Source organism: Silurus meridionalis, chromosome 17 (genome assembly GCF_014805685.1).
Source record: "Silurus meridionalis isolate SWU-2019-XX chromosome 17, ASM1480568v1, whole genome shotgun sequence".
Lineage (NCBI taxonomy): Eukaryota > Metazoa > Chordata > Actinopteri > Siluriformes > Siluridae > Silurus > Silurus meridionalis.
The window spans coordinates 14,158,557-14,185,077 of NC_060900.1; the positions used below are offsets into that span (position 1 = coordinate 14,158,557).

A 26,521-nucleotide genomic window follows, 5' to 3' on the forward strand; every position below is an offset into this window, starting at 1 on the left:
TTTGTCCAGCTAAAGATAAATATGCAGCATTATGCATGTTACCATAATTCAGTGTAATGGAATGTTCCCATGAACATAACTTCTTGTCAGCTATGTAAAATGTCACTCTGAGTTCTCAAAAACAAATTATTACAGCCTTCTATAGCAAGATCGGTGTTTATTAGAGCTGTGAAAATAATATGAAAATTAATCACTAACTGGCAGAGAATATATATTTGTGTATATGCAATCACTTTTAACTTGGCTGTCAGAAGCCTACATTGAAATATATGGCTGAATACCCTATTGAGATTCATAGCCATCTCACTTGTAAGTGAATATCATCAAATAAGCCAAAATAAACAAGACTGTGCCCCAAAAAAGTACAAAGTGATGTTTATTCACCAGTTTCCAGTCATTTTAGCTTGATTGTCAATGATAAATGTCAAGCAATAGTTTTACAGTACTAATGTGTGGCTAGCAGATTAAATGGTCTGAAGACCAGACCAGGGGTTTGAAAGAACTTCACTTGAAAGGTGTGCATATCAAGACGTAATAAATCAGAGCCGGAGCGAGTGAGCAGCGCTGAGTTCATGTTCAGATGGCCAGATCCATAACCCCGCGACAGTTGCCTGAACCGCAGAAACAGAGGCCCACAGGGACGTGACCTTTCGCACAGGCACCACAGGGGCCGGGGCCTGAGCGCTAACCTACGACGCCACACTGATACATCACCAACAACCAAAGATGAATTTCATGCTTTGAAGAACAAAAAAAAGTGTACAAGCCCGAATGTGCCTCAATATAACTAATAGGACAACAGGAAACAATAAAGAAGAAAAATACAGTATACCAGGTGAGTAACACAATATACATATGATTTACTCGTTAACATTTAATTCATTGATATAAATGTTTTTTAATTTTCAGTTGTGATTGATCAAGATTCAATATTCTGGGGCTTTACAGCATTATCAGTATATTTCAGTATATATTCAATATATTTTCATTATCACAATACAGATTTCCATATTGTAATATTGTCATATTTGTACATTACCAAATGTAGATTAGTATAAAATGCTCTTATTCACAAAGGAAAAGTGCTATGAAGGGGAAACACAATTCATAAAAACAAGTAATAAATATATAAGTACATGCCATTAAAAAGGGCTGTCTTTATCTACCTTAACGGTTCATTTACGAGGCAAAATCTGTTTATTGTTTCATATTTTTTATTTAAAAAGGCAAAATCATGCAAACAGGAATCAAAGGTGGACAAGACTGAGCTCATCACACTTTCCAGAACTTAACGTATTTTGAGACACTGTAATGATTATCATACATGATTGACTTTTTCATTCAACTTAAAAGACGAGTTCATTAAACAATAAGCTGCAGAGGTTTTATAAAAAAAGGTACCTGTCTTTGATTGAGCTGCTTTGTTTCCGAGGTAAATCATTGTGATTTCTTTCTAATATTTCAAACCTTTTTTTTTTTATATTCTGAGACCAATTTGATCAGTCTGTTGTGTTTTTAAATTAGAAAAAAAAAAAAGTGTCAAAAACCTATATGGTATATGTATAAAGTTGCAATCAACTTTATATTCAAACTTGCAATATTCAACTTATGGTTAAGTGTATAGGATGGAATCGAAATATACAAGTCTCAGTAAACGAAAAAATAAGCCAAACAAATTAAACCTTTAATGATTTGTACAGGAAAGTTTTATTATTTGATATGTTTTTCATTTAAACTCAAAATTTAGTTGGCCATGTGCACTATTATTCAACCCCTAACCTCAGTACTAACTTGTGCATCTTTTTGCTCTTTATAACTGATTTTTATAAGTGCTGATAGCTCTTATGTGGAATTTGTGCTCGTTCTTTGAATGCAAAAGCTTCTAGCTCATTGAAGTTTGATGGCCTCTGTTCTGCAGCTGTTTTCCTTATATCCCACCAAACGCAAAAAAAAGCCAAGACGAAGACATTCCTAGACTGATCGTAACCAAGCTTTGGTTGATTTGAAAGTGTGCTTGGGACCATTGTTCAATGGAGAGTCCAATTATCACCGAGATTCAAGTTCACCACAGAAGAAATTACATTCCGCCTCAAAATGGCTTGGCATTTCTGTGAATCAATGATGCCTGACACATGGTCATGTCATTCTTACAGCAGAAAAACATCCCTACATCATCCCTGACCCACCTCCATGCTTGAACATGGAGATATTATTCTTCTGGTCATATGATTTGCCTTTTTTGTGCCACACAATCTGGTGATCAATGTGGCCAAACAGTCCCGGGTTTGTTTTGTCTCCCTATACAACTATATACCAAAACTGTAAATTCCTCCTTCTATGGTCCAGTTGGCCCTTCTTCTGCTTCTTGTTTGAATGACATGCCTCCTGGAGTCTTGTTTTTTTATGTATTCTTATGGTGGTCACAGACACATTTGTGCCAGTCATCATCAGTCTTTTGCATTAACTCCGGGTTTTTCTTCATTGTCCTGTTAAGATGGCTAAAGGCCTCTTGACAACATTTTGGGATTCTAGACTTTCACACTGTCAGACAGGTTTGATGCTGTGCTAGACGTTCTGAACTTCTGTACAATGCGCTCAATGGTGTTGCTGAGAATGTTCAGGATCTTCAAAATCTTACACCCACTGCCTTTTTGGTGCAGTGAAAAATTCCTTAGCTTTTGCGACAGCTCCTTAGTCTTAATCATGGTTTCAATACACCTTTAATACATCCCTTAGTGGTGAGAAACACACCACAGCTGAAGCTAAGAGTTGTTATCGTGTTCCCAATAGGGTTAATCCGTGCTTTAACCTAGATTTAGGTCATATTAACTAGCAATAGGTTTTATAATCAGCAATATTATATGCGGGTTGAATAATTGTGACAGGGTAGTATTGATTTATCCTGCAACTATTCATTTTAGTTTATTTGTTCATTTGCTGTATCATTCAACTGATTAAAAGCAAACTATCTCTGTAGAGAAATATCCTCACTTTCTTTTAGGGGCAGGGGGTTGAAAATGTCTGAAAATTGCAACTATACCAAAGTATACGCAAAACTGTAATGTTTACCTTAGAAATGGTGTTTAACATTATTTTTTATTTTTTGCAGCAAAATGCAACATTCAATGGCCCCACTAAAATAAATGTGGCCATAAAAGCAATGAATGACATGACAGATACATTCTATGTATTGCTTTAAAACTCTGGTTCTTCATTTTATATTTGGTAACAAGTTTTTTTGGTTTGGTTTTTTTTATTTTGCATTTTCCCTTCCATCCCAGTCATATTTAAATAATCTCCATCATCACATTCAGAATCATTCTTTAAATGAAATATTAAATAATATCAGTCAAAAGTGCCAAAAAGCATGATACGAGAGAAATATAATTCAAAATGTACATTTTATACAGAAGCTTTTTTTTTTGTGAATACAAATGTTTCTCTCAAAAAATCCTGCTTATTAAATGGTGCAATTATACAGATATTGTGCATTGTCAGTTTGTGGGGTATGTCCCGGCACCCCTTTTAGTCTTCTACCTTTGGTATTATTGTACAATGTACATGACTAAGATATAAAGCAATAAGCCATGTTTTTGGTATTTCATGAATAAATAATCTTGTCCCTCCCCCAATCCCAACCCTCAGTACACCCCCACCCCAGCCACAACCAGTCCCTTATCTGTGTCAGAATCAATATCTTTTAACATCTTACTTATTTTATTACTGCTTTTGGTTTTCTGGGGCTGATTGAGAGTTTCTCAGAGGAAATCTTTGGTTTTGCTTAAGTGTCCGTGACATTTAATCATGACTTTCCCTCGCCGTTTAATTCCGGCATGGTCAATCAACTAATCCACCTCAATTGATTCGCTGCTCTCGCTGATGGGTTTGCACTCGTTGGGCATCCGCTGGTGTCTGCTAAGCTGTGTGGCTTGCGTAAAGCTCCTCTCGCACCGCTCACACCTGGACAAACACGAAACACAGACAGCATACTTAGCGAGGGCCATCAGACGTTGCGAATCATCTGTTGTTGCCTTAATGACAAGTGACACTTGAAAGTGGTTGGGAAGCTTACTGGGCCAGAAAGGTGTAATTGCTGCCCACACCTAGGGGCCTTGATGCCGATGATGAGCGAAGGCTCAGACGCCTCTCAACATGTGGGCCTGTCAATAATCTGAGAAGAAGGGGTGCCCCAAGAGAGGCCTGTCTAGATAAGGGCCCGCATCATTGTCACTTACAATAGATAAAGAACAAAAAGCGAGTTTTGGGAGGTTGGATATCAAAGACGAGCATCTCCTGATGGCTTGGTTTTAACTGAGCTGGAAGCAGTTAAAGCCAGAGCAAGGTATGGGGCTCTATATCAGCTGAACTCTATCTAGCTCATACAGATCCCTGGATTCAAATTTGTTTAGGAAACATCTCTCAAAATGTGATGAACCCTTTGATTTTGAAAACCAGGTTTTAATTACTTTTTTTTCCCCCTCTTTATTTTCTTTTTATTTATTTTTTTATTTTTTTTACATTTTATAAAAAATGTATAAAAAATGTATATATTTAGTCACACATCACATTGGGCAGTTCTGTCCCCAACATTATACTATGGACAGCCAGATATTATTGATTTAATCTAACAATAATTAAGCATCAAAGGCTTTCACACATAATATTCCCAAAATGAAGATTAAGAACTGTTCTGCTGATACAAAACATTTTGTATTCATTTTATGTCAAAAAAAAAAAAAAAAAACTTCAGCATTGTCTACAAACAAAGAAAAAAATGCCAGCCTTGTCCTATCAAGCACATCAGCTCAATAAGAATAACTCAGGCATATTGATTGACTAAAGATTTCTGGGGAGTTTCATTAATGTCTTTGTGTGCTTCTTTCTCTCTAAAGCTCCTGAAGTGCTGATGACACATTTGTGTATCACTGATTGCTTATTAGATAGTTGACTTGTTACTGGATTGCTCTGCTCCCGAAAGCTCACACTAAAATCACTGTGCGAGATGATGCGCCATGGTCCTTTATGAGACTTGTGAAACAATTAAACTTTACAACAATAGCCGATTTGAAATAAACGAAAAGCTGGGAACATTCATGAATTATTGAGATAAAAGTGACAAGGCGAGAGCATGAGGAGTTATCAAAACTTTATGACTTAATTTGTATGAAATACAGCCAAAGCACACTTGCTCATGAACTTTGTATAAATTAGATTAGAGTTACTGGTCTATGTCAGATATGTCACATGAAGAGCAGCTGCCTAAAAAAATAAGTAAGTGTGTTCTTTCTTTCAAGGCTTGGGGCTTGCCAAAAAAAGACCACTATGAGAATATAGAACAGAATATTTAGGACAATTTGTAAATGAATAATGTACAGCAATGGTATACAGGAAAAATGTTTAAGTAGCAAAAGACTCCAAAAGACCCACAGATTTACTCTATCACCTAAAATTAGTATTCATCTAATTTATGGGGTTCCTTTTTTTCTTCGGCATTTTTATTCCAGGGTAATCATCAGTGAAATGCCAAGTCAAATATTGAAACGGCATTTTTTTATTTAAGCTAATTTGTTTTTAAATAATTACCTTCTGCTCAGATTTCTACGAAGCAAATTTGGTCTAACTGTGCACATGATATTTAATCAAGCAGCCATGACATTTACATTCAACCCTTTCAAGTAAAAATTCTTTCAATTTTGAAAAATCTGCTGCAGTTGAAAAACGTAACCTCTATTTAATATGGAGTGGGAAAATGAGCTAGCGTCAAAAGGTCACATGTGACTAACATCCACTGAATGCTGTTCATGCTCAACTTGTTCGGTCTTTTTTATTTTTTATTTTAATAGAAATCTGTGTAGCTTGCATCTTGCCTCCCACAAATCTGGGCACTTCAGACAAAATGGGAATTCCAGACCTAGACAATAATATTTTGCTCCCATAAGCCATGGCTGAAAGAATGTCAGTGTTGGAAATACCATTATGGGCCAAACTCAACCGAACTGTTATACAAAAATTATAGTGGTTTACACTCCTGTAGTGGGGGGAACTGGCAAAGTGTGGTTAGTGATATATTCACACTATTTCAAAAGCTGTACTTCAATAAATCATTCATAGTATAGTTTGTGTCACTCAGTGTTTAACTTTTTATTTTGGTTCTAATGTTTCTGAGCACCAGCACACTTTCTGAAAGTTGTTGTTATTTGTGTAGTGGTTTCTTTTTGCCCGTTTAAATATAACATGGCACCTTTAAGGAGCTTGTGCGTGTGTATGCTTGGCTGGTACTGTAAAAGATTTTATTTTTTAAAAGATTCAAATTACATTTGTTTAGATACAATAAATTTGTGTGTGTGTGTGTGTGTGTGTGTGTGTGTGTGTGTGTGTGTGTGTGTGTGTGTGTGTGTTTTGTCTCACTGTCAGCTCTATTACTAGCTACATGCTTAAACTGACCTTATTTCCAAGTCTATAAAAGCATCTGCCAAAAAAAAAAAAAAAAAAAAATTAAACTATAATCTTATAATAATAGACCTTATCAAGATATTCCATATTCGTATTATATTCTAATCATTTTACCTAATATTGTTGGTCTGTATTTAATTCCAAAAACATGAGTGCATGTCTAGAAAGCAGTGGTACTCACTGTTACTTACTTGAATGGCTTCTCTCCGGTGTGGGTGCGGATGTGGTTGTTGAGCGTCGTGGCTCCGGCGAAAGCTCGGCCGCAGTAGCCACACTTGAAGGGCCGGTCACTGGAATGTGTTACCACATGGTTACGTAGTTCTGAGGGTTGGGCGAAGGACTGTGAACAGTGTCCACACTGATATGGTCTGGAAACACACATAGGAGACACAGACACAGGAGAATATTAGTGACAGCCCACCGCTGTTACCATGGCAGCATGACCTCTCATCAACAGCAGGGCAAAGAAACACAGTTTAGGCCATCTATCAATATTTCACTTGCTCTGATGGTTAGGGTTTCCTCTGCTGTCCAGTTCACAAGTGCGTAGCTGCAGCCGTAATGACCTCTGTTAATTATTAGCCCAGTTTCAGTTAATCATGGAGAGCTGATAACAAATCACGAATTTATTGACAATTAGGGACAACAAAGGAAAGCACTTACAGGTGTAATTAGATGAATTGACAATTCAACAGTGCCATCAATTACATTATGTATTTGGAGGGAGAGAGATGGAGAAAAACAGAGACATTGGCTCAAACATCTTGCGTTTTACTGAAATTTGTGACTGAAGTTTTTCTGTTGGGAGATGCATTGACTGTGAATATTTTAACGTGATAAATGTTTGGCGAGTATTTACTACAGCGGCACTTGTGATTAATGTCAACATATTGTTTATTGCCGCACCGGGCCCTGGCGCAGCACAATATTAGAGATAAATGGCCCAGTGAACTAACTCTGTACTGAAAGCATACACAAGCCTTATGTAAACTTGGATATTATTGCATAGATAATAAAAAAAAAAAGTATTACTGTAGTCTACCTGAATGTGCACAAGGATTGTGTCTGTCCGGCGACAGGGCAGAGAATTTGATGCTGGATTGGTTTGGATTTCATAAGAATTTGTGTTTGGGTGTTTATGGTGCAGATCAATACTGTAATTAATGGCTCTATGAAAGGCTGTGCTTATTAAAGGAATACAACAAAATTAGGACACAGAAATGACTGGGTCTTGTTAAACAAAACAAAACAAGAAAAAAAAACTTTCTTTGTGGTTTACTCAGCAACATGTAAGCAAAGCTCAATCTTTCATGACAGTATACCCAAATAATTTATCCACTCTGAAATGTTCATATAGAACAAAGATCAATAAATATGTATAGGCCAAATCTCATAAAGCATATCTGAGAGCATTCGGAAAAAGGTTCCCAGGGTCATTTATGGCACTTGCTTCAACTCCAAATACCAACAGATCCAGATTCCCTTGTTCAGCTAAATTTTATCTGCACCCCAGGGTCATAAAGTTTAATATTGACAACCCTTCACATCGACTTCAACTCCTAGGGTATCCCAGCAACATTTTTCTTGTCTATGAATATTAGTTTATTGAATAAGTGGCATCTGTTTTCCTCTGCATCACCGTTAGAGTGGGTATTTCTTTGTGACAGCAGCAACTGATTTATAGGTTTGTATGCACCCAAGAAAAATAGTGCTAAGCAAAAAATTTCCAATACGTCCTGGACCATATTTAATTAGGTTTAGAGATGTTACACACAGTAAATTCCAGAGTGGTCAGCGATGCAAAACTGTGTGTAAATTGTCGATTCTCTCCCCCTTATACAGTGATGCAGAGAAGTTACATTTATTCTATTTCCTACCATCCTCTCAAATATTGCGCTAGTCAGGAACCCTCTAATGAATGCCCATAATTATGGTACATGAACATGCTTACGTAGTCTTAATGCCCTGCGCTTCTTAAATACATGTTCAAGAATAGCAGCAGAATTCCACTGCACAAAATAACTGAATAAAACCACAGGTTTATATTGAAACATATTATTTTTGGTTAGGGTTTGAACCTAATCATACACTTGTACACTTTTTGTAATTTATATTCTTAATAAACATGGTGCATAATAGCCATATGTCAATTGTTTTATATCCAAATTCATATGAACACATTCAACCACATGTTCTTTACCGTTAAAAACCTTTATGTAGATAAAACTTTTAAACCGTATATTGTTTTATTTCCTAATAATAATAATTAAACTTCTCAACTATATATATATAGCGGCATGTAAATACAATTTTTATAGCAGAAAAAAGGTTGGATGTAATATCCAATTTCAAGTTCTTGATATTTTGATAGTAAGCTCCATTATATATGTTATATAGGTCAAAGAATGTGATTATTTTCTTCAGTTAAACCAACCTAAATTGATTAAAATCCAATGTGATGACGGAAAATTCAATGGAAGTAATTATCATGTTAATGGTCATGAGGGTCATGCAGAATATTTGGCTTATAGTATAACCCCCAGGAGGAACCACAGCAAAACATGCATTCTTATAAAATCATTAACCTACATGAGATTGTTGCAAATTGTACAGTATATAGTAGATTCTACATTGCATAACTGATCATTTGTTTGGGGAGTAATGTGAAGAACATACTATATTGCATTCAAATATAAAGTCTAGTTTAGTGCTCTTACTATATGTCTATATTCATTCATTTTAACAAATAATAAAATACATAGATCTTTCCTTAGAAAGAAAGAAAGAAAGAAAGAAAGAAAGAAAGAAAGAAAACATATATATATATATGACTTATATATGTATCTGCACCATAGAGCTAAAAGTTGGTTATTTTAATGTTTTTTATTTTAAGTTATTTAGCTAAAATCCAATTTAGCTAATACTGGTTTATGTTATTTATAATGTTGAATTATTTTGTTATTACTGAACAACCACTGCCTTCTAAAGGGTGTAGGAATAAAGTACCTGTCGGGGTTCTGTGTGCACACATGCATTTGTAGAAGAATGCGCTGTGTGAAGGTCTTGAAGCACTGGCCACACTTCCAGAGATGCCAATCGCTGAACTCACTGTTAAGCTGGCTGGTGGATGTGGGACTGGCCAGCACCCGCTGGTTCTTGGTGTTCAGCTGGTTAAAGCCAGACTCCATGTTCCCCACCTTGTCTAGAAGAGAGAAGCTCCGTGAGCAGGGTGAGTGAGGGAAAACCAAGGAGCGCTGCAGTATGGCCGGTGAAGAGGATTTGGATGTTTTCCCGAAAGGCTGCAAGCTTTCCTGTCGGGACATGGCCTCGATTACAGTAGATGGCACATTCACTGTTCAAAGAAGCAGAAATAATAGCAAAGCTGATCAGTCAGTATTCTGTGCTCATTATTGTTAGTTACTGAGTTCTTTCTGCATCATATGCCACTAGCAGATTCAACATGACAATATGACATCAAACAGAACAAATGCAACACTTTTTTTTTTACAAATATTAGGTTCATATTAAAGTTTATATTAAATAGGGCAGAACTAGTTATCTCATGCTCAGATGATACCATTTTCCACATTCTTTAGTAGTGCAACATGCTGTAGACACAAATAACATTACCAAACTGTAAGATGAGAAGAGCTTGGGTTTCTTATTTAATAAAGATGTATCCAGTCAAAATTCAATGTTGGATGATGAACAAAATAAAGCAATGTGATTAGAGTTACCATTAAAGTTGCATTTCTCCTGCAAAACATCTGGATCAGTGTATCACAGGGGTTAATGTAAGATGCAGAAGTCACTCTTGATCCTTTAACCATGTTCCAAACTATTCTATAAGCAAAATATTTCTATTCAGCTCATGTAATCATTTGTTCATCCGTATGTTTTGTTTTTCACAAATGAAACGATTTGAGACAAGCCACATTTGTCTGAAAAATTACATGTGAAAGTTCATTGTGAAGACAATGGTTGCTAAGTATAGGTTTTATTAGAACTACATTTATAGGAATCCAAGCCAAATTACATCTTATAGTACTGGATTTTGCATGAGATCAGGTTCTTTTCATGATAACTGCACATTCATAAGTTACATGCATTAAGTATCATTAAGAAATAATTTAATTTAGATAAGTAATGTATATGTTTAGTTCAAGAAAATACACAGTAATCGTCTCTCAATTCTACTTTTATCTGTACCTTATATTTGTTTAAATATAAAATGTTATTCATCTGTATTAAAAAACTACTACAATGGTGTAGCAGCTGCACAGGGATTTGGCTTTATGGTGTTTTCTAGCAATAGAATGATCAAATCATACTGTACACTCCTGAAAACAGTTTGGAGGAAAAGAAAGTTGTTTAAACAGAACAGCAACCAGACTAAAGCCATAAAATGTCTCTCATGTAAACACGAAACTGTCAGACTCTGTCAGATATCCAGGCGTTTCACTCGCCAGTGGGCTCAACAAATACAAGGCCTAACTGTATGCGGTAAACGTTCATTTATGCAGAGAAAATAATATTTTATATCACAAGTACTTTCAAATAAATTATGGAATGTACAATGAACTTTGGAGGGGACTTAAATGCAGTTACACCAACCTCATATGCACAAACTCTAATTCTTTCGAACTATCATTCACATATGAATTATAAAATTTTTAATTTAGATCGCAGGTTTAAAAATGAAGACATGCAACTAGAACTCTTCTTGAGCTAATCTACCATGAAGTCATTAAAAAAATACAAACTGGATGAACTTTAACTATAGATTGAGTACTAAAGAAATGCTAAGAAGTGGATAAATAAAAAGTGATTACATAAAATGATTTCTTCATATTCGGTAAAATCCAGTGGTGTGGATTATCTCCTATTAAGCTTACCAAACAAAGTATGTAGAGTACTAAGTTCTTATTACTTAATGTATCCATACAATGTTATCAGCACTGCAGATTTGAAATGAGCGTGCTTATAAAAACGTATAAAACTTACAGTTTTCATCCTGTGCGATGCACTGCAGGGGGATGCCAAAGAAGGAGGTGTAACTGTCATTGTACCAGACCAGAAGCTCTGTTCCGCGTGGAATGTCCATACAAGCCCGGTAGAAAATACATGATCTAAAAATATGATTTAATTTTATTTTTAACTGGGAGGAAAGAACTGAACAGAATACTAATAATAATAATAATAAAATAATAATAATACAATAATAATAATAATAATAATAATAATAATCTCAGGCAAACAGATGAGTAAAGGCCATCAATGGTTTTTTGGTAAGATTTGAATTTACAATGATTTGATCATGAACTTTGAATCTTAAGCATGAGACTACCAGGGTCCAGTGAACCGTTAAAATTTTTGTCAAAATTCCTATTTTATGTTTCTGGCATTTGGCAGAAGCCCTTATCCAAAGTGACTTAAATTTTTCGCATTTATACGACTGAGCACATATGGGGGTTAAGGGCCTTGCTCAGGGGCCCAGATCTGGTGTGGCTGTGATTTGAACTCATGACGTCTAGACCTGAAGTTCAATGCCTTAACCACTAAGCTACTACCTCACATTTTCTTGTCTTTTTAATAGCTTGTTAGGTTTAACTAGATTAAATCTATGTGTAATATTACACATATCACATTTTCCCAGCAGTCAGTGGGGGCACGTCACTACCTTTGGTCACATTATAATGCTTTATTTGTATGTTAGTAGTGCAAAGAGTAGTATTTATTTACTCTTTGGTTTTTATACTTTAACTTATAAACATTTGTAATATGCAGAGAATTTGTTCTCACATGTTCAGAGGGGCTCTGGACTGGGAATTGGGGTGCACTACAAATATTTGATAATAAGCTCCATTGGTCTCTGTAGAGCTGCAGAGGCCTGTGAATTTTATTAATTCCTTTCACCAAGACACCAAAATAAAACAAGAGGTGAGCCCATAAATCAAAAACATCTTGCAACCCACAAGAGAAAAAAAATACACTATACCATGTACTTTATACCCTTGTAACAGTTCATCTCTCAGTTTGGCTTCACTTAACATAAACACTGGAGCACACAAATAAATGTACTCACACTAAATGACTCAGTTGGCTGCTGAAAGAGGGCTGTTTTTGGAGCGATGGGTGGTCTTGCGCATTTTCAGAGGAGGCTGAACAAGTGTAAACGAACACCATCTCTTACAACGCTGCCGTCACTTCCAAAACGTGCACAGAACTCCACACTGGCCAAGCACATCAAAGGCCATTTTTTCCCCTTCGTCTTGGATAACATTTCCAGTGCTGACATGTATTTAGTATTGTGGTTGGATGAGTCATAAAGACAACGGTGGGGCGTCCCCAGTGCAAGTGAAGTAAAGCACATGCCAATGGACATTATTGTCAAGGCAAAACAAAACAGCCAGCTCAGGGTTGATCAATCACAAGACGCTTTGAAGAGAATTCCATCTAGATATTGCAAATCATAACACTGGAACTCAATCCAGCTGACGGAGAGGACATTCCAATATGCAGTGTGCACAGGATTGGAAAAACTCCTAACAGCAAGAACTTGTATACACAATAGTGTATGAAAAAGGGGAGTCTCACCTCTGAAGTTCGCTAAAGCAGTGCTCTTGAGTTTACACCTATTTAGAGCACTAAAGGGTCACTGGAGCTTAATAGTGAAATGACACCATGCAAAGTACTGTTAAAGTACACACTTGAAACACTTGAAGACACAAAGTGGCACTGGGTAAAGCTAACTCCCCCTGACGATTGTAGCTCAGAAGTACGATAATTCCACATCATGGCCCCAGATTTTCTACTGACACTACACAGTCACCAAAGCCTCAAGCTATAATAATAGAGGCACTAAGAGTAGAGCAATAACACAGCGCATGCTTATGGTTATCAAAGCAAAATTATACACAGCCCTTACTGCTTATAGTCTAGACAGACACTAAGCTATTCAATATCAACCTGGATATAATACACAGATTCTTAATCCAGCGTGAGATCCGCTATACCATGGGAAATATCAATATGGAAACTAGTAGCTCAGTGGTTAAGGTTCCATGTTTCATGACCTCTAGGTTTTCAGTTCAAATTCCAGGGCTGCCAGACAGCCATTGATTATACCTTTAACGTCTGCATACACACACACACACACACACACACACACACACACACACACACACACACACATACATACATACATATATATATATATATATATATTTATAGATAGATAGATAGATAGATAGATAGATAGATAGATAGATAGATAGATAGATAGATAGATAGATAGATAGATATACACACACAAACACACACGTGTGTGGGGGTGTTTGGACATCATACAGAATGTGACAAAAGTCTGAACATTACCTGTACTGAACCACTGTCATATTCTGTTCCCCACAGTGTCTGGCACAGCGGATGTACCTCATCCAGCTTGACTTGCTTGGATCATTGCCATCAATAAAGTGCTGTAGCGTGCCCTCCTGGTCATAGATCTAAAAAGACAAATGAAGACCACAAGACACAAAACCAATGTAATCAAAACCAAAAACACTTCACATGCAATTATGCAGCATGTATGTTGTTCACATAATACTCCAAGAACACATGCACACACACAGACACACACACACTATGAACTATTTTATTTATTTAGTTAGTTATTAAAACAAATAATGCACATGATACCTGGTAGCCATGACATAAAAAAAGGTTGAACAGCCAGAAATATCAGTCAAAATTTGATGTGTATTTCTGTTAAGAACATGAATTGCACCAGGATGAAAAATATTTAATTATTGTACCTTTGTGACATGCAATGGAATAATTTTTCAGACTGCACAGAAAAAAAATAGCTAATTTTAATTTTTCTGCTAAGGAAAAATATTAATTTGAATTAATGTTTTGTATTGGGTGTAGCTTTGGTTTTAGGGGCGGCACTCTTTTACTATAGCTAACTTATATTTACTACTAGGCTAGTCAGTAAATATTTTAGCTAGCAATATATTTTTTTCCACTTAAGCATTCATATTTCAAATAACACATGAAACACCCATTTTATGCCCAATTAGCTGTTGAAATTTGCATCAGAACAGTTTGCAGACTCCCACCCATAAATATAATAATGTCCCATGAGACAAAAGCGTTTTGGAAAATCAGCGGTAAATTGAATGCCTAATGGGTTTTTTTAAAACAAGTTCGTATCATTGTCAATAAAACAATAAATATGGTTTTGCTTTGCAAAACAAAATAAATACAGTGTGTCAAATTGTGCAAAATGTTAAGTTACCAAATGGAGGGTCTGGACTGTTTCCTTTCACTTCAATGTGCTCAACACTGTTAAGTGTTAAATACTGCCAGAGGTTAAAAATGTTCAATCTTCAAGCCATGCTACATTAGAGGAATTGTGTACAGTGTGAACATTTTCTTCAGATAAAGGCCATTTCTAATATTAAGGCCAAATGAAAACAGAAAATCACATCTCTAGTCATGCTTTCAGCCATATCTCAGACTCTCTATCTAAACCACTACCCATCCATCTCCGAGTACAGAAGTAAAAGAGACCTTCTGCCTTGTCACTGAAGCCGGCCTGAATGGATGGGATTTAGAGACCCCTCTGACCCCACTGAGCCCCTGACATCCAGTTTGTCTGCACTCATTCCCCTTTCTTTTCCTCATGGCTTTTTAGTGAACCTCCACCTCCTCTGACAGCATGATAGAATGCTTGGACACTGCTTACAGCAAAGCAGTTTGTTACACAAGCCCTGAGCCTAACCTTCCAGCTGCTTTATCGAAAAAGAGACACTTTATTTATGGATTGTTTAGCTCTGACTAGATAAATATCACAACTAATAGAAAAATATCAAGTATGATGCAAAAGAGCAAGCTTATATTGTGCAAATGTGCTGTTAAAATGCCAACATGCTATTTCTGATACGGTTTGCTCTAGATCACACACACACTATTCATGAAACCTTTTTGGTAAGCAATACATTGTAAAATTGTGATTATTTAAAACATATTGCTGTAACTTATGATGTCAGACTAATGTCTTGCATGCAGGGAAGAAAAGAAAAGAAAAGAAAAGAAAAGAAAAGAAAAGAAAAGAAAAGAAAAGAAAAGAAAAGAAAAAGAAAACTGGCCAATTTTAGCCATGATGTTCTATGATGTGTCTAAAACATTTAGTCATTGTGTGACATTTGGTAGCTCTCTGCAGCATGTTTAGGTTTGTGTGGTCATACTGGTTAAACAATAAAAGCGTATTATAAAATCAGTCCAGGCCACAACAAAATGGTTAGCCATCAGAAGATGCCATTTTAAATTACACACATATACATACATACTGTGTCCTAGTGAAAAACATCCAGTTATTTTTCAGCCACTGTGCTGGCCCTTTGTTGCAAGATATGCTCCAAATTCGCCTACAGAAGAGCAAAACCTTTTCCCCAGAGCAGCAAAAGAAATAAGACAGAGACCAAATCGTACAGTCGACAGTCTGTCTATGACCATTTAAAGGGAAACCTGGTGGCTCAGGTGTAGGAGGAACTTTTGCTTCCATGCTTTAGAGTTCACATGCTCGGTTAGACGGAATAATCACCTTTATCCTTGATAAGTATGCAAATTAACTGCTTAAAAACACGCAAAATCACGCACTTTATATTTATCTGCGGAAAAAACACGCAAAACACATTAAAGAATTCGGCGCAAATGACTAGCGATTATCTGCGACATGCGTGGTGCTGAAAATGTTGCCAGGTGCGTGTTTTTTCATTAAACCTAAACTACATTGGAATTGCCAGTGTTGTTTATGTTTTATTCATGTTTCTAGATTATTGTGACGAAATAATCTAGAAAAAAAATTACATGCTCGTCCAATGGCCTCTTGTGTCGCCCATATCTGGTACCATTTTTTTATTATATACATACACTTTCATTAATTATCTTTACATTCAGTGCATAAAACATGATTTTTATTTCGAATGTCCTAAAGAAAAATAAGGAAAACTGAGCAACTTTAGCTGAGCAATGTGAGCTCCTCGTTTCCATGAAAAACAATTAGAAAGTAAAAAGAAGGGTATTAGGGTAAAGGGTATTATTCATAATCTTTACCCTAGACCCTAGAGTCACCACATGATGTGCATCATATCAGTTAAAATATTGTATTCGTTACATGTATTTCCATTTTATTCCCGGACTTTAAAGGCTCACCTGTGAATAATCTCACAGCGTGTGTTTAGATCGTTCTCCCAGGCGTTGGAAAAGCCGATGGGCTTACCTTTAAAAAAATTCCGCAGCCCACAGGCGCATCTTGTGACTTTATCATGTTGCGCTCTGTGCGCTGCGCCTCCTGACGAGGACAAGACACATGGCTGTTTTTCCTTTAATCCCGTGTTTATCAATAATCTGAAATAAGACGTCCATTTGACACTATGCGGATTCATTCATTCTGTGCACATATTCTGACAAAGTAGATTTGCATAGTTTTACTTAAAAAAAGAAATAAAAAAAATATGCATTAAAGTCAGTCCAGAATGATTCAAACTCGTCTGACTTGAATTAGATTTGCATTTTTTTTTTTTTTACTTTTTGGTTATTTTTGTAAGCTGCTGTTAGGCCACTAAACAACTTATCTGCTAATTTTTTATTTACTGACAACCAGGAACATAGTGGCACATGCAATAAAACATAGAAACTCAAGATTAAAGAAATGTTGCTCAAAACCAAGATGCAATATTTATTATTTGGATTATATCATCTGTATTCATTTCCTTTCCCATCTGTCCACACATAGAAAGTACTCTTGATTTTTTGGCCCTATTTCTTTTTACTCAGCTTTCAGTTGGGCAGTATCACTCGACCAGATGCATTGTTTCACTCACAAAAAATGTTTGTGGAATGGTTTGTTTATGTTGTCCTCTTACTTCATAGCATTAAAAGATTATTTGTGCGTGGCATTGTATTTCACATTTCAGTGTAATATGTTCATCTGGGTTTCATCAGAATGTGAACACAGTGACTGGCTTTTTAGTGCACTATTTTAAATTTACAATTGTACATTCCTCATTCCTTTTTTTTCGCTAAGCTGCTTATAAGCTCTTGATGTTATAAATAAAAGAGGTAGCTGTGGTTAATATAAGTCTAGTTTTACAACATGGATTGCATTTGATATAATTTAATTGATTGCTTTTCGCGTGTTGACCCAACGAATGCGTAATTTATGGCAAACCAGAGTGGAAAACACACTTTGATTGATAGCCATCATTGTGCCCTAATGCACTGAGTGAAGTCAGCTTGTTACAGCTTAAAATAAGAATTACAGTAAATGCCCTATAAAAGCAATTTATGTCAACCTTAGTCCTGCCTCTGCATCTGACTTTGCTCCAGCTTGGCCATACTCTAATTACACATCAGAAACGCTACTAACTACCACAAATTTAAGTGCACAAATCAGTGATACCTGGATTAATGCAAAGATAAGTGTCAGATAAGTAAAAATAATAAATAATAAAAATAAATGAATAAAAAGTTCAGCCTTTTTTTTGTTTGTTTTACATATGATCCTCATTAAATGGTCCTCATTAAATGTAATTAAATAAATAATAATAAAAAACATTAATTTCTACACATATCTGATCTCTGAATGTCTCTGTATGCTAAAGAGCCTCTGGTGTAATGACATTATTGAGAAGGGTCGGTTCATTGCAAAAGCGAACTGTGTCAATAGCGTTGCTGCAATTGTCTATAACTTGCGGTGAAATCAATTTTGTAAATGATTGCAATAATCAGGGAAATTGCGTGGTTTATAAATATCCTCGTATGGGATTTTAATGGGGCTGAACAGGTAGTCCTAATAATCTGTCTAAGAAGTCTAAGAAAAAGTAGTTTTGAATGGAACAGCATGCATTAATCCTAAGCAGTTTAACTGACAGGCACTGATGTGCTATAATGTATTTAAATTAAAATATAGGAATGCTTTTGGTAGGTGGTAGCAGAAAAAGAGAAAAAACTAGCAATAAAAAGAAGACAAAGAATGCTTTAGGAAAACACACACACACGCACCCACACACACACCAAATGACCAACAAATCTAAACGCTCTCTGGGTTACTTTTACTCTTGTGGTATTACTACTGGTCTCTGTGTTTAGTTCATCTGGCCATTGATTTGGCTGGTGGTGTCCTGTCACTCCCTTACTTACTGTTCAGTGTCTTTCGGGCCGACATTTACGGCACACTGATTGGACCCTGTCACTGACCAAATGCTGTAAATCGTCCTTGAACAGCTGTTCATCGATATCCAAGCCATGGAGAAAGATAGCAGGAGAGGTAGAGAGACACTCAGGCCCAACTAATCCTTGCTAAAAGTCGCTTGACCTCATGCCCTTATTATGGTGAGTAAATCAGGGCCCTCTGGCCATTAAGCTCTGAGTTGAGAGAGCCCTGGTCCCAGTGGCACAGGCTACACTGAAAAAGTCTGTGTGAGCCTGGAGCATGGAACACTTTGTGTAATGGAACTGGCATGCCTTATCTGAGGAAACACTTAGCAGCCATCGGCTGAACGGGATGAGGGCATGTAAGTGGTACAGCTGAGAAGAGATTCAGTATGTCTGCGATAGTGTGGTTCTGGTATGTGCTTACAAAAACACCTTCTGGTAGATGTTAAACTTCAGGTTGTCCTACAAGCTCACTTTTTTCTCTATATGTTTCATAATAAGATGTAAAAAATAGTTTCACAATCGATCTTAATAAATGTATAATAAGGATGCAATAAGAAAACTGGGAAATTAAATGCAGAACTACACGAAAGAATAATAAAGTGTGCTTAAACTTCTCTTTGCAATCATGCTATTATACATAAATAGGAAAAAAAGTTTTTCGTGTCAGTTATTGCATGGTGGTTTTTTCCACATTAAGCTCTCTGAATAAATTGCATCTGAATTACTGGACGGAGTACGAATGCTGTAACTAGGGGGTTTATATTCCAGAAACTAATGTACTGATATTTCTTTTTACAGTAGATGTACAATATATAACAAACTAAACATTTTTAGTTGACAGTGTATCAACCCATAATCGCAAGTCATTATTAAAGCTAGTAAAAGAACAGACTAGAAAAACCTAAGAATAGAAAGAAAAAAAACCCAAACAAAACATTCTAATCTAAACACTGTAAGAAGTAGATAGATCACTTTGTGTTTTTATCCCAGAGGGAAATTAATGAAAAAATAAAATAAAAAAGTAGTGGTAATATGTAAACTCATTTCTGGCTATGGTGGGTAAAATAAAAAGTATGAATGTAAGGTTGCGCTGTTAAACATACACATCAGCATGTTTTACATCTAAATGACACGTTTTCAGCACCTATTTGCTGCTGTTGAAACTAAACGTTAAAAAATGTCTCTAAAAGTGTTTACCTTTTAGATCCGGATACATTTCAAATGAAATTGTTCCACCATCAACGTGCTTTCTCACACAACAGAGCCTTGGATCAAGGGGGAAATGAAGCATAAAATAACTTCAATGACAAATTATGCAGCTTTCTATGTCAGTGAACCGACATTAAACATGCCACTCCTCATTCTGGCATACAGCAAATAAAAATAATTATCCTGGCCTGTGGCCTAGGCACTTTATTATTACTCTTGAACACCCACTGGTGCCTGCCAATGATGATATCATTGTGAACCGTCATGTTCACACAATGATAGTTCATACAGGGGTTTTGCCAGTGACCCCCTGACCACTAGTGCAAAATATTATTCCTATCAGTTAATCCCTCAGCACCTGGACTGATCAATCTAAACAAGTCCTAATCTGCAATATTTGTGTCTACTTCAACTTACTATTTTCATACATTAATCTGACCCCTTATCATTTCAATGGTCTTGCGTAAATATTTCCTGTAAAAATGCTCAAAGTATTTCCATGTTTCAAGATAACAGGGCTTTGTGTATTTTATACTGATTAACAATATATAGTTCTAGCAGGTGTTTTTTTAAAAACAGAAGATTCTGTTTAGGTAATGCATTACTTAATTTAGGTTTATTGTTCATTAAATATAACTTGTATTTTAGACATTGTTCTCATCATCACTTACAGCAAGTGATTTTAAAGTATGAATAGCTGTAAAAACAAAAGTATGGCTTTGAGTGTTTCCCGACATGCTGAAATAGTTTACTTAATTGAAAGCTAAATTTGATGACCACACTTAACAGAAAAGAAAAGCAAAACACAAAGAGTTATGACAGAGCTTCAGTGTTCTAACACTATGCGGTGGTGCGCTATTTTAAATACGTAATAACAACATAGATGTCATAATTTTTTATGAGAATTAATTGTTGAATGATTTATCCAACACCTCACACATACAATTACATAACACTGTATAGTTGACAACATTTTGAGGTTTTAACTAAAAGTAACAAGGTATCGGCGAAATTAACGGTTGCCAAAATCGTTCAAAACCAAAAATTATAGTAGTTCTAAAATCTTTGTTTAATATTATTTGATAAAACATTTTTGCACTTTGGCATGGACATTCCACAGACAAGTCCCTGAAAAAACCTGGGTGAAGCAAAAGCTGCTGGGAAATATTACAGGCTTATAGACTGCAGAGAGTACAAACATCAAAACGCCTCCAGTATGAACAAAATGAAAATACACAAGAACCCAATGTTTTTAATATAAAGAGATATATTAAGGTTCTGCTCAACACAGGCAACCCGATCAAATTCTACAAAAAGATTTGAACACTTACTGTGTGATACAAAACGTATAATAAAGTTGAAATGTTTGTATGAATAAAAGAATAAATAGACATATGTCATTAATAGATTACACATAAAAATCACAAAGTTATTTAGTACAATATCAAGTAAATAAACTTTTAAAAAGCTGACATGTTTTTAAAAAAAAAAACAGTGTCATATAATGCAGCCAGCATTTGTAGTATGGTAAACCTAATGTGAGGCCCACACATGTTTCAGTACTACATTATAGTTTTTTTAGACTATACTATACTACAGTATACTATACCATGCTTATTTTAGAAATGTCTGACAATGCGAAACTAAGAAATATTTGAATTGGGTCACCAAAGATAAATAGAAGTATTTAAGTATTTAAGTCAATTAACTTATGCTAAAAATGTTAAGCTGGAAATGCTCGAACGTCCAATGCACTACAAGCAAATTACTAAGCACAGCGTCCAACACCATTTCACCGTTTACCTCATGATTATTTTTCCACACGGCTAAAACGTTTTAATATTCAACTGTTTCTGTCGATTTTTTACATCAAAAACACAAAATAATAAGGTATAAGTAATTCTGCATTCACAACAAAGAGTGATTTTGCAGTGTATCTGTGGTAAAGAGTAATTAAATAGTTTAACACTGTCCTTAAATAAAAAAGGTAACAGAGACTATAGAAGGGAATATTGGGTTAGTTTCTTTCCCTCACCCACCTCAGTTCTGTTTAAGCTGCTGGAATTTTTACAGCCCTCCCTGGCCAAGCAAGTGTTTAAAATGGCGTCACACAGAACATATATAACAAGTAATAATGTTCCTTTCTGTCTGTGTGGGCCTCAACAAAAGCAGGCCTGTATTTAAATGGAGAGAGCCATAGCACACCAATAACAAACTTTGCACCAGTATCTCAAAAAGCAGCCTCCTGGAGGTAGTTGCCAGCTTGTGTTGGGTCTATATTAGAGATTTGTTCTCATGTTGCAACTACTTGACGTACACGAAGATACATTGTATTCGTCCATGTCTATAATTAGAAAATCTAGGAAAGGATAGCTTGTAAACGTGTCTGAGCGACGATAGTTTATGTCTCTGCTAAACCACAGTTCTGGATCCTCTGCTGAATGGCAATTCACTCTCAGTATCTCTCACTCTCTTTCTCCCTCCTTCTCTGCCTCATCTCATGTGTCGGTTGGTCATCTTTAAAAGCTGTGACCTTTATTTCTTGGTGTGTGCATGGCCTTTTTTTATTTGAAACCCTCTTTTCACTGTGCTGGTCGAATTCCAACATTCAAAGAATTTTATTAAAACCAGTAAAAACAGCATGGATACATTTTCAAGTTTCTGAAAATTCATTTGACTCATTATTTATTATTCAGTCTAATTAATCCTATCTAGAAAGCTTTTCAACCATTGAAAACATGTCTATTACTTTTAATTCAAGGCGCCTGAATTGATCTAATGTTAAAGATGTTTTGCCTCTCGCCACTTCAAAGTCAGCAACATTTCTCAGCAATTTTAGAAAAAAACAAAAAAAGAAAACACTAACCTCCCATAAGTGTCTTGTGTTGCGCACTGCTCCGGACTGCACCTTATCCAGCAGCAGAGAAATACCCTGAAAAGGCCCAATCCAAGTGCCTTGTGGTATGCGCTGGGCAGCACAGATACCATAGCCAAGGCCAGGTACTGTGCTTGTGCAGAGGCAGACTTCGCGGGGTAGGTCACGCAGCCACTCGGGAACCTCGGGAGGAGGCACAGCAGTGGATGCACTACTTGTCCCTACCAGGCGCCGCAGCGAGTGCAGGGGCCCGTGCATGGGGCACTCGCCGTTCCGGTTATCTGCACACATGTCACAGCCTGCAGAACAGTGCAGATCTCATGTAAGAGACTGTTACTCATCCCAGAACCCAGATGGGACCCTTATAAAAGTACTACACTTAATTACTACTCCAGCTACTTCTCCCTCTAACATTGTAAAATGGACATGAAAACGTTTGTCTTCTGGGGGTCAAACACAGGAAGTCACTCAAAATCAACTGTTTAGGTTTAAAATAACATAAATATATGTTTAGTTGATTTTATTATTATTATTGTTATTATTATTATTATTATTATTATTATTATTATTATTATTATGATTAGTATGATTATTATGATTATTATTATTATTATCATTATTATCATTATTATTATTATTAATATTATTATTGAAGCCTTTATATCATTCTATGAAATCCACACCCATTGTTATTCTTATTGAAGTTTAATCCTAATCCCTTTGCCAATATTACATTATTCCACTATTTAGGTATATTTTTTTGTCTATGATTGTGAATGAAGTGAATTTCCAAATCCATTCAAAGCAAATGTCATGTGCAGACCAGTGTGAAACGAATGTTTAATTCAATATTTACTCATTACGGTTTATCTACCTTAATAATGACAATAATTGCAATTAGCACAACGTCTGGGATATTAACGCTCCGAATCTTCTCCGTGTCTCAGAGTGATTGACATAAACCGATCTGAACATGTATATAACACAAATTAAGGCACGTTTTTTTTTTTATGCATGTTCCCTCTGTAATCTGCGCTCTTTATAAATGAGCCCAGGCGATGTGAAATATGGGAGAGAATAGCAAATGTAGATAAAGCAGTCCTGCTGGCCCCCGGGAGACTCCCATATAGCGCGGTGGGATGATGAATAGCGGCCGATGGGACAGATCGATCTCTGATCCACACTCACTCCACTCTCTTCTACAAAACTATACAGCAATTAATTGTGGCTTGTCCCCCCACCCTCCTCCTCCTCCATGCCTCATCTCCTCGTGGCACGTATCGATGGAGATTACTGCTGATGGGCTGTTTTATCACCTTAAATAAACAGTCACCACCTTTTCAAACTAATATGGTTATTTCCAGCTTTGTGAATGTTAGAATATAAAGCCTGTTTTTTTTTTTATAACTGATTGCATACTATTAGAATATTATAATCAACCTACAGGAATGAATGGACTGCTATAATACCGTACACATTCAGAAAGATTCGTTTTAATAGACGGAAAATGCAAGTGCTTTAAATATCAACTAGTGATGAGACTAATCAGTTTATCATTTAATAATTATCAGTCCATATCAATTTCATTTATTTTATTTTTAGGAAAAAAAATTATATTATGACAATTTGCATATAAATGAATTTAGGGATTTCGGGACATAACAATTATATTTTATTAATAATTAAAACCCTAAATGCACCAAAACACAATGTTGAATCGTGCATGTGTTTATTGCAGATGTTATTTTAGAATGGATGATTTTAATATACAGGTTCTTAACATTCAAACAACTTTCTTTCTTGTTTAATGACCTGCTAAATAAAAAAAATCAACAATAAATCCTGTAGATTTTTTAAATCCAAAAGATAGTATTCATCTTTTGATGTAACATAATTTGCACGTAATTAAAATGTTTTCATTACGTCACATTTAGCAGCCATTTGGGCTCCGTTTATGAAATGATCAAATAAAAAAAAGAATAATTTGATAAAAGTTTTTTCTGATAAACCTAAAGCGTTGCAAATGAGCCAGATTTAGAAGTGAAGACCACGCAGCAAAAAAACTAAATTGTGGAAATGATTATTAGTGTTCACACACGAGTTTCACTGCTGAATTTGATGTTTTATTAAAAACAAAAACTTTTACAACATTTAGGCTGCTTGTGTGTAGTTAATCTGAATATTTAACGACACTGGAGATATTGCTGTTTATATGCTTTAAAATGTGACTGTGGGTAAATATCATACTCTTGTGTGTGTGTGAGTGTGTGTGTGTGTGTTCAGATAAAGCGCACACTTAAAAGTGGGCATATTCTTTTTAAAATTACGTACGGTTATTGAGATCACTGGTGTGATTGTTCAGTGGGATTATCTCCATCCTCTGCTGTCCGTATAGATAGTAGTCCAGTTCCTCTGAGGTCAGCTTCAAGCGGGACGCTTTAACATTAAAGTTGGACTGCAGGCAAAGTTCCTTCGGCTGAGACGCGCCGCTGTGTTCGGCCGGTGCGACCTCGGTGCACAGAGTGTGTCCGAACAGCGCGAGCTGCGGCGTGGAGAGCTGCGTTAACCCCGCGAGCGCGGACACGGCCGGAGCGCACGATGAGCTCGAGGACGGCGTTAAAGCGGCCGGCGCACTGCTGCTGCTGTTGGAGGAGGAAGAAGAGGAGGAAATGAAGCTGGGTCTCTGTCGGAGGCTTTCCACAGCTCCAGGTGCGCGATCAGGGACCGGGATTTGCGGAATTGCGCAGCTCTTCAGCTGAGTCTGAGGGAAAAGCTGCTGCCAGTGCTGGAGGTAAGTCGGATCCACTTTGAGAAAAGCAGAACCGCTCTGATCCCCCGGTTTCAGCATTTCCAACTGCAACTACAAACAAACAAATAGACGAGTACGCTTGGTTAATGTGTGTGATATATTCATCTACCTGCTCTAGGGTTAGTTAACAAATTCACCTAACTTTCCACCTGAATGAAATGTGTGCAATCTGCTAGTTTACAAAGATGTTTACACAATAAAAAACACAATGTATAGGGGATTAAAGCTATCGAAGTGGGCTTTGATGAATCGATGCTAATCGTCCCGTTCCTTCAAAGCAGCGCAAAAAAACGTCATAGCACAACACTTACCTTATTAAGCCCAAGTGAGTGTGTCAGAGCCGACCAATGTCAACTGCGATTCCTGGACTTTTACACCATACCGGTCCTGGCCGAGGAGACACTTCGTAAAGTCTGCGGATGGAGAAAAGAAAAGCAGTCATCTCTCTCTCTCTCTCTCTCTCTCTCTCTCTCTCTCTCTCTCTCTCTCTCTCTCTCTCTCTTTCCCTCCCCTCCTTCTACTGTGGTGGAGCACGTGGGTTAGACGTGAGACCAGGGCAGAGGGACAGCAGGGGGGGGTCGAGATGGCACCTAAAAATGAACGCACCACGTATTAGTGAAAGTGTTCCCTTCATCAGGCCTTAGACGCGCAAAAAGCCTGGTTTTTAGTTTCTTGTTCGAGGAGCAGCTGCGATCAATAAATGAATGTTCATCTGTTTCCAGTTTGGGACTGAGCTTTTTCTATTACTAAGGGTCAGAATGAATAGAGAGATCATCTCTTTTGCAGTTACTTTGAGAAGTTGGGTGGGCGCAAATTGTTCTGCTTATTAATACACAAAGCAAAAAAGAACAACAACACCCCCCACCTCCCCCACCCCCCGCCATGTCCTCTCGCGTGGTCTCGATCCAAATAGAGTGCGTAAAGATAACGGAGCGCACCGTGTTGTTTCT

At 36.5% G+C, this 26,521-nt stretch overlaps 1 protein-coding gene across 3 annotated transcripts; it reads right to left on the reverse strand.

The window, feature by feature from the left end:
- Positions 1 to 1,225: 1,225 nt before the first annotated feature.
- On the reverse strand, positions 1,226 to 26,291 carry prdm6 (PR domain containing 6). 3 transcript variants are annotated; one of them, XM_046870464.1, is made up of 9 exons: positions 26,178 to 26,291; positions 25,883 to 25,984; positions 25,094 to 25,622; positions 22,754 to 23,061; positions 13,831 to 13,958; positions 11,458 to 11,582; positions 9,460 to 9,805; positions 6,645 to 6,821; positions 1,226 to 3,960 (listed from the first exon to the last, which is right to left on the reverse strand). In XM_046870464.1, exons 3-9 carry the CDS (start codon positions 25,608 to 25,610, stop codon positions 3,846 to 3,848), a joined length of 1,716 nt encoding a protein of 571 aa, XP_046726420.1. In that variant the 5' UTR covers positions 25,611 to 25,622; positions 25,883 to 25,984; positions 26,178 to 26,291; the 3' UTR covers positions 1,226 to 3,845. The 3 variants fall into 3 exon arrangements, with proteins under 3 accessions (XP_046726420.1, XP_046726424.1, XP_046726421.1); XM_046870468.1 differs by lacking the exon at positions 26,178 to 26,291 and having other exon boundaries at positions 3,832 to 3,960; positions 6,635 to 6,821; positions 25,883 to 26,044; XM_046870465.1 differs by lacking the exons at positions 1,226 to 3,960; positions 26,178 to 26,291 and adding an exon at positions 6,382 to 6,469 and having other exon boundaries at positions 25,883 to 26,044.
- Positions 26,292 to 26,521: the final 230 nt, after the last annotated feature.

Bases quoted from the DNA above. Each gene is read 5' to 3' on its own strand.
- prdm6 (XM_046870464.1), bottom strand. From the start codon at position 25,610: ATGCTGAAACCGGGGGATCAGAGCGGTTCTGCTTTTCTCAAAGTGGAT. The intron at 6,822-9,459 runs GTACTTTATTCC...GTGTGTTTCCAG, and splicing joins TGCACACAGAACCCCGACAG to ACCATATCAGTGTGGACACT. The intron at 3,961-6,644 runs GTAAGTAACAGT...GTGTTTGTCCAG, and splicing joins ACCGGAGAGAAGCCATTCAA to GTGTGAGCGGTGCGAGAGGA.